The sequence below is a fragment of the Tupaia chinensis genome, unplaced genomic scaffold (assembly GCF_000334495.1).
Source record: "Tupaia chinensis unplaced genomic scaffold, TupChi_1.0 Scaffold147433_1, whole genome shotgun sequence".
NCBI classification, from domain to species: domain Eukaryota; kingdom Metazoa; phylum Chordata; class Mammalia; order Scandentia; family Tupaiidae; genus Tupaia; species Tupaia belangeri.
Window position 1 is genome coordinate 1,697,189 of NW_006207284.1, and position 9,244 is coordinate 1,706,432.

General features: G+C 37.8%; 1 protein-coding gene across 2 annotated transcripts in view; it reads left to right on the forward strand.

The window, feature by feature from the left end:
• CCNT2 (cyclin T2) overlaps positions 1–9,244 on the forward strand; it is a gene marked incomplete at its 5' end in the record, with an annotated part of 44,576 nt that overhangs the window by 30,816 nt on the left and 4,516 nt on the right. For both annotated transcript variants that reach the window (XM_014584658.2, XM_014584659.2), the window contains 4 exon segments: positions 1,206–1,251; positions 2,741–2,904; positions 8,162–8,232; positions 9,002–9,243. In XM_014584658.2, coding sequence (XP_014440144.1) covers positions 1,206–1,251; positions 2,741–2,904; positions 8,162–8,232; positions 9,002–9,243 — 523 coding nt within the window.

Below are 9,244 nucleotides of genomic sequence, written 5' to 3' on the forward strand. Positions count from 1 at the left end.
TTTTTTTTTTTTTTTATTTGTGCGGGGGGGGGTGGGGAGAGGTTAGTAAATTTGATTTAAGTCCTTTTTTCCTCCTTCTGGAGATGAGAAAGTTGCTATTATGCTACTTTGCTACAGAATTGGCTAATGTCATTTTACCAGGGACCTTTCACTTCTGTGATTTCTCCTTCCCTCCCCACCAGGAAAGAATGCCATACTTAAGTCACACTGCCTCCAAGACATCTGATGCTTTGACACTCTTCCTTAGCACAAGTCTGCTAAACTCAGATCCCTTTTGTAGAACCTTAATGTTGATGGTCCACCTGGGGCAGCAGGGATTACAGGTGCCTTGAATAAAAGGAGGGCAAGAAATGTGAGGCCTACTAGAGAGGGTGGGGTGGAGTTAGAAAGAACAGATGGTTAGGTGAGCCAAGGGGAAAGGCAGATCCAGTAATGGGGGGCGGGGGCAGGAAACACTAGTAAGGGCATCTGCTTTGGAGAGAATAAGCGGCAGAAGGGGAGAGGAGACTGTTTTCAGGGCCTTAAGGAGCTAGTTAAAAATTCATTCTCTGTTGGGGACCAATGTTGAAGTATCCCCTAGAGTACCTGTATGTTTTCTAAATGTATCTTTAACTGAATTCTATTAATCTTTTTTTAAGTAACAATACATTGGAGCTTCCTATATTTACACTTTTATGTTGTGTCTGGGTTATTTATTCTCTGTTGATGCTTATAGTGAAAACCTGAGCAGTTTGTACTCTTGAGTTTTGGGGGTGGGGGTTTCTTTTGTTTTGATGGAAGTGTTTAAACCAACTTAAATATGACTGAAGATTAAGTCTGGCAGGCAGCTGATATTTTGTATTAGACTTCAAAATCTTTTCTTCTTCTTCTTCTTTTTTTTTTAAATCCAGGAGAATGCTTTATTGCAACTTTTAGCTGACTAGATGCTTAACTTAGTAACAAGTTTAGCCCTTGTAACTGGCTAGCTAAAAGCAAATCGGCTTGTTTCTCAGATCTTTGGGGGATAGCAAGAAACATTTGAGTGAATGTTGTTGAAGATTTTCAGTAGTATAGAAAATGATGGCGCTCTTGTGATATTTGTAAGTAGTAAGTAAAATTTACTTTTTGTGTACAAATCTTTGAAGTTTTTGTTGTGTTGAGAACTTTTTGATGGTAGCACCTTAAAGCTGATAGTATTGTCTCCGTTTCTTTTTCTTTTCTTACAGCAAGCAAGGATTTGGCACAGACATCCTATTTCATGGCTACCAACAGGTTGTTATCCTGACTCTCTTTGTTGCACTGTTGTAGCACACTATAGCTTCCTTTAATGCAGGGCCCCCTCAATGTGTCTCTTACCCTTGTTGCGACAGGAGACTGGACCATCTACTGTGGTGGTACCTGCCTGTTTGCTTTGCGGTGTATTGTACAAGGGACTTTGGGCACAAAGGGGTTAAATGCACAATGTGAAGTGTAGTGGTGCTTTCTGATGACATATTCTCGATTTGTGAGTGCATAAGTCTAAAATTGGTAGCCTGAATAGCAGCTAAAGATTACAAAGAGCTAAACTTAACCTAGAAATTCGAGCAACTTGGTAAGTATAAAGCTATTTCTAGTTTACAATATAGTTAAATGACAATTTTTAAAAATTTTTACATTGATCCAATCTTAACCTTAATCATTAAAGTTTTTTAATACATAAAATTTATGTAACTTGGGGTTGTTTTTTCCATATACTTCCCACTAGAGTAAATTAGTAGTCAAGTCCTATTAGTGCTTTGATTTGCATAAATGCAGTTTTTACTTGTGCTTGTGGCTAGTCAATAAACTTTGATCTGTTGTGAAAGTGAACTGAGAAATGGGTTTTAAGCAACCTTTAATGTCTAATTCTGCTATAGATTGAATATATTAATGATGTAAATTTAAGTGGATGGTAGGGGAAAGGGGGACCAACCAGCTCTCTGTGGTCCTTAAATTTTTGTGAATTGATAAGTTTTATTTAAAATTTTAGATTGGCAATACCATTTTCTCAGATATATATTGGGATTTTAACCTCTAGGTTAAACCCTAAAATCCTGAATTTAAAAAACCTTGATTAGTAAAGGCTAGCTGACATGCTACCTGCCCAATTTTGTTATGTGGTAGAAGAAAAAAGGTGGTATTTTTCTAGTATTTAGCAACATTGAGTCTTGAAGCTTTTGGCAAAGGTAAGTTTTCCTTGTGGCTTTGGTGAAAAGGGGGTGGAAGTTTACCCAGTTAAGTGTTAAATCCTTTTTGATTTACTAGAGAATTTTATGTATTAAACTACATCAAATGGTATAATATCTCATCATAATGTGACATTTACATTATTCTGTCAATTTTATAGTTTTTGTCTTTATATGTTTACCATGACATTACAAATGAAGAATGCTGCCGAAAAGTTTAAATTGTTTTAATTGGATTTAGTGGCTCTTACAAATATACTCCCTTCCATTTTTATAAAATACTTCGAATTTAAATATTAAAAAATTTCTAAATATTGATATTACTAGTATTCATAAATACTCTAGGGGTGAGGGGGACATTTTTAACCTCTTAGTTTTTTTAGTATTACAGTTGTTATTACTGTTAGCTTTTGATTTGATCACATTTTAAACTATAGACTTAAAGAAGAAAACCTTTGTAAAGTTGTTTTTCCTCTAATCTTACTGGTAAATGTTTTTCTTTGTTTTACATATTTGAATTTCTGTGGCTCTCCATTTTCAAATCTGCTCTACAACAGCCTACATCTTACAACCTTCTGTCTTCAGTACAAACCAACAGTGATAGCATGTGTATGCATTCATTTGGCTTGCAAATGGTCCAATTGGGAGATTCCTGTGTCAACTGATGGAAAGCACTGGTGGGAATATGTGGATCCTACAGTTACTCTAGAATTACTAGATGGTAAGTTGAGAAAAAAAAATTTTTTTTGATGTCAGATAATTTCTGATTTTATTTTTTATTTTATTTTATTGAGAGATTTTTGCTATAGGGTGCATACACTTGCTGGAGAGACAGAAAACGAGAAATCATCCCCTGGGGGTGATGGCCACGGTATAATCCCTTCCCCCCTTGGGATTTTGGGCACACATGCACACACACCCCGGGTGAATTTTAAGCCACCAGGTCCGGCACTCAAACCACAGTCAACTATGTGGGAGTCCAGTGGCTTAACCACTGTGTCATCTGCTGGGCCTGAGGACATTTTTTTTAAACATCAAAAATATTCCTGATTATGAAAATTCTTTTTTTTTTTTTTTTTTTTTTTTTTTTTTGTTTTTCTCTATTGGCTATAGGGCACGGGTATGCTCAACAGAGGGAAAATGAGAAATCATCTCCTAGGGAGATAGCTATGCCTCTGTCCTTTCTGCTCCATACCCCTCTTGAGATTTTGGGCATGCATGCACATGCACCCAGCACACTTTTCAAGCCACTGGATCCTAGACTCACACCCCAGTCAGCCATATTGTTGTCAAGTGCCTTAACCACCATACCACCTGCTGGCCACAGTATAAATTCTATTTTTAACAGTTTGACAAAAGAATTTTTGAAGTATAATTATACAATCAAATGAACAAGGTGAAACTAAGAACTCATTGGCCTAAAGAAAAGAAAACAATCAGTTGAATTTGTAGTAACCACTACTGAATATCTAAAGCACTTTCAGGACTTTCCAAAGAAATAAGATTTATTAATCTATAGGTTGATGAAACAAGAATACCTATTTATAGACTATAGTACATTGTTTAGTTTAAAATATGTAGATCAAAGTTGAGTGTTAATTTACGACATGAGAAGCAAAGTGAAAGGGATTTTTCAGGGTAACATTTCTTGCTCTATAGTGCCATTGTTGCCTTGAATTAATTTTTTTTGGGGGGGGGGGAGGAGAGGTTTTTTGCTTTAGGGCGCATGCACTCGCCAGACAGACAGAGACATAAAGACAGAAAGTGAGAAATCACCCCCCAGAGGGGATGGTCCCACCGCAATCCCTTCTCCTCCATTCTCCTCTTGGGATCTTGGGCACGCACGCACATGCGCCCAGCGTGAGTTTTAAGCCACCATGTCCGGGACGTGAACTGCAGTCGACCACATGGGAGTCCAGCGACATATCCATTATGCTAACTGCTGATTCCCGAATTAAATATTTTTTAAAAGTAAGGAAAATTGGGAGTATGAGTTCTGTAAATTTACAAACCTGGAATTTGAGGATCTCTTTTTTAAAAAGAAAGAAATTTCTCTGGCTGAAAATAAACTGGCCAGAGAGGAGATTCTTGTAGTTAGGACATTATAACTAGGCACTATAAATTTCAGAAAGGAAATGAATAATACTTTTTACCTAATAGATAACACTTAAACTGATATGTCAGGTTTTTCGTATAGAGGACTTTTATCCCTGGAAGTAAAGAGATCTGAGTAAGTTTGGAATGCAGTCTTCCAGTAAAATTTTAGTTTTTTTTTTTAAGTGCCCTTTTCAGTGAAGAGCCAAAGAAAAAATAACTATTTTAGAGTTTATGGGCTGTACAGTTACTAGTGCAGCTGTACAACTTTACTCTTACAGCCGGAAAGCAGCTACTAGCAGTTTGTAAATGAATGGGTATGCCTGTGTTCCAGTACAACTTTATAAAAACAGCTTGCAGGCTGGATTTGGCCATGTTACCATAGTTCGCCAATTCCTGTTATAAAATATACTTTTTCGTTAGCATGTTTTGATTTTTGCCCTAAAGTTTTGAGTATCTATTTTATGTCATATTATCATTGAGTGAATACACTATTTTTCTTAATACATCAGTGGTGGGCTTTTTTCCCCCCTTTTTTTAATTCATCAGTGGTGGGTTTTTTTCCCCCTTTTTTTTTAAATCTAATCTCCCATGGAGCATGTATGGTTGCCAAAGAGAGATGGAAAAAGACCTGTCCCACCAGTGGGCCATGGTTACACCACAGCCCTTTCTCCTTTGTTTCTTCCTCTGTCAGGATTTTGAGCATGTACACACAGGCACCTAGTGTGTTTTTCAAGCCACCAGGGCGGGGATTCAAAGTGCATGTTCAGCTGTGCAGGATCCCTTAACCACTAGGCCATGGAGCTGGCCCTGTCAGAGGTTTTTCAGAGTTTAAACTCCTTTTCATCTGTAATAGAGCTCGACAATCAGAATATCCATGCCATCTGTTTTGCCTTAGCAGTCAGTAGGTTGACTGAGTGTAGTCTCTTTTTGGAATTATTTATTCAATTTTATTTATTTATTTTAATTTGCTATAGGGCACATGTGCTCACCAGAGAGAGAGTGAGGCAGAGAGAGAAGGAAATACGGGCTCCAACCATAGTTGGCCATTTGGGAGTCCAGTGCCCCAACCACTACTCCACCTACTGGCCCCTGGCATAGTTTTAATAAAAATATCTTATATACATGGTGCCAAAGTAAAGTTCACAGAGTGTAAGTAATCTCTCTTTTATCCTTGGTTAAATCGTAGGTAAAGTTGAACGTTTTTGTTTTGTCTCGTCCCCTTACCCAGACCTCCAACAGGACCCAACTAAACATGTCTCAGCTTCCGTTCTGAAAAAGTCGAGGTTATTATTCTTTGAAAAGTAACTATATAGGAATCTTGAAAACTTAACACATTAAAACTTTTAGCATGGGATCGGCAGGTGGTGTGGTGGGTAAGGGCGCTAGACTCCCACATGACCAACCATGTTTCTTTTTTTGTTTGTTTTTTGTTTTGTTTTGTTTTGTTTGGAGAGGTTTTTTCACTATAGAAGAGCGGGCGCGCACCAGACAGACAGACAGAGACATAGAGACAGAAAGCGAGAAATCACCTCCTGGAGGGGGATGGTCCGCCGCAATCCCTTCTCCTCCATTCTCCTCTCAGGATCTTGGGCAGACACGCATGCACACGCGCCCGGCATGAATTTTAAGCCACCGGGTCCGGGATACAAACCGTGGTCAACTACATGGGAGTCCAGCGACATAGCCATTACGCTAACTGCTGGTTCCCAACCGACCATGTTTCAAGTCCCAGACTTGATGGCTCTCCCTCTCTCTCTCTCTCTCTCTCTTTCTCTCTTTTTCTCTGTCCCTCTCTGGTCAAATTAAAATAAATAAATAAATAGTGTAATAAAATAATTCTTTATAAAAAGGGGGGGAAATTTAGCATAGGGGACCAGTAGATGGTATAATGGTTACGTCACTGGACTCCCATCTGGGCAGCTGCGGTTGGATTGAGTTGACATAATTACATGTATTCTGATTTATTTTTACTAATATGAATAATGTGTGAGTGACCAGTAACTATTTTTTTAAAGAATTATTTTTATTTAACGTTATTGTATTATTTCAATTTGATCAGAGAGTAACAGAGTGAGAGAGAGAGTGTGAGAAAGCAAACCACTGGGTCTGGGACTCAAACCACATTTATTCATGTAAGAATCCAGCACCGCTAACCACCACACCACCTGCTGGCCCCAGTGACCAATAACTATTAATGACACTTTTTTTGTGGAGGGGGGAGGGTTTTGCTATAGGGCGTGTGTGTTTGTCAGAAAGAGAGACAGAAACTGAGAAATCACCCCCCAGGGGGGATGGCCACGCTGCAATCCTTTCTCCATTCTCCTCTCAGGATCTTGGGCACACACACATATGCGCCCAGCGTGAGTTTTAAGCCACCGGGTCTGGGACTCGAACCACAGTCGACGACATGGGAGTCCAGCGACATAGCCATTACGCTAACTGCTGGTCCCAAATAACACTATTTTGAGGCATAAAATTCCAGTCCATCATAACCAAACCACCTTGTAAAAGTGAGTCATTTTTTGTTACCCTAAATTTAAGGAAATTGATACAAAGTTATGACCAGGATAGTTTGCTAGTAAATTAATAGTGGTGATTGGTGGAAAAAGTATGAGGGTAGGTGAAGGAATTTTTCTTTCTTTCTTTTTTTTTTTTTACCTTTTTAACTGTAAGATAATTTTCAAGTTAAAATAATTGCAAAATTATAGAGTTCCTCTTTACTTTTCACTCAGCTTCTCTTGATAGTAACATCTTACATAACAATATGATTATCAAAACCTAAAAATTAACATTAATACAGTACTATTAAAAATGACAGATTTTCTCATGTTCCAGGGTTGCACATTTCATTTAGTTGACCTGTCCCTACTTTAGTCTTTTCTAATCTATGACAAGTTTTGTTTTTATTTTTGTTTTGCTTTTATCTATGACAGTTCTGTAATCCTTCCTATCTCCACAACCATGACACTTTGAAGATTAATGGTCATTTATGTATCATAGGATATTCCACAACTGGTATTTATCTGATGATTTCTCATTCTATTGGAGTTAACGTGTTTTTTGTAAAAATATCACGCAAGTAGGCTGAGCCCTGCTTAGTGAGTCATAGCAAAGGTTTCTCACATTGATGCTCTTACCACTGGTAATGATCATGATCACTTGATGAAGTTAATGTGTTGTCTGCTGGGTTTCTCACTGTGAAGTTACTGATTACCTTTGTAATTAGTAAATATATGGGGGAAGATATATCGAGATTATACAGATACCCTTTTTGAAACTTTTACCCGTTAATTTTAAAGAGTCTATCGATAGATCTTGCCTGCAACAAAGTGTTACTGCTGTTTGACTAACGGAGTTTTGATTTTTGGGGGTTTTATTTTGTTTTGTTTACTATAGGCTGCATGTTTTTTTTGGGGGGAACAGGAGAGGGGACTAGAAAGTGAGAAAGCACCCCCTAGAGGGGATGGCCATGCCATAATCCCTTCTTTTCATCTTGAGGATTTTTGTTTTTTGTGGGGGTTTTTTGGGCATACATGCACGTGCATCCAGCACAATGCCAGGTCCAAGACTTGAACTATGCACTTGGCCGTGTGGAATCCTGCCACCTTAACTATCGCACATCTGACTGGCCCACAAGGGTTATTTTTAATGCTGATAAGTTTTTCAGGGATTCTAAGTAAAATCAGGGGGAGGGCATAATCTTTAAAAAAATAAAGGGAAATACCAGTTCAGGGTTGTATCTACTGTACACCGAGGGTTGAATAGAAGGGTTATAGTGAAATAGATGAACTCTGTGGTCACTTTTTAAAATATTGCTCACTTGAGAGGAACTTAAGTCTTTAAGACACCATCTAAGTTTTAAATTTAAATTTTATTTTTAGAGCTAACACATGAGTTTCTACAAATATTGGAGAAAACGCCCAGTAGGTTGAAGAAGATTCGAAACTGGAGGGTAAGAGGTTTGGCAGGATTTAATAAAATATATAAATTTGTCACTTACATAACAAATAGCTGATCAATTTGAGGAATTTTTTTGGTTGTTTTGTTTTGTTGTTTTTTTCCTTTGCTAGAGGATGTGTGTGCTTGCCAGAGGGAAAGAAGAAAAAGCACTCTCCTCATGGAGAATGATATGCCACAATTCCTTCTCCATTTCTCCTCCTTTCATCAGTATTTTGGGCATGCACACACATGTGCCAAGCAGTTTTTCAAGCTGCTGGCTCTAGGACTTAAGCTATGTGGTTGGTCTGATGGGATTCAGCTCTCTTAACCACCAGGCCATGGCTGATCCCAATTTGACATTTTGTAGCTAATCTTTTTTCCAGTATTTCTAAATAATTACAGTGTATGTCTGTAGTTTATTCAACTGTGTACCCAGTGGACTTTGCTACTAATATGTTACACATTTTCTTTTTAATTTGGTAGCAATTATGACTTAAAAAGTATCTTCATTTCATAAATGGGAAAACTTAAGTCTAGACAAGTTACTTTCACAAATGAATGGCTAGAATTTAGCCTGTATCTAATTCTAAACAAGTATTTTCAACTTTTCTGTAGCCTTCTATTACAGTTCTAAACAAGGCTTTCTTTTTTTTCGTGACATCATTAAGCTTTGAACCCTAGGTGCTTTTATTGCCATTTATTTAATATAGAATTCTTATAAGCAATGAAATGTTTATTAAATTCTCTTGCTGTTACTGCTTCTTTGTGTTTTATTTGAATAGGCCAATCAGAATCAGGCGGCTAGGAAACCAAAAGTAGATGGACAAGTGTCAGAGACACCGCTTCTTGGTTCATCTTTGGTCCAAAATTCCATTTTAGTAGATAGTGTCACTGGTGTGCCTACAAACCCAAGTTTTCAGAAACCATCTACATCAGCATTCCCTGCACCAGTACCTCTAAATTCAGGAAGTATTTCTGTTCAAGACAGCCATACATCTGATAATTTGTCAATGCTAGCAACAGGA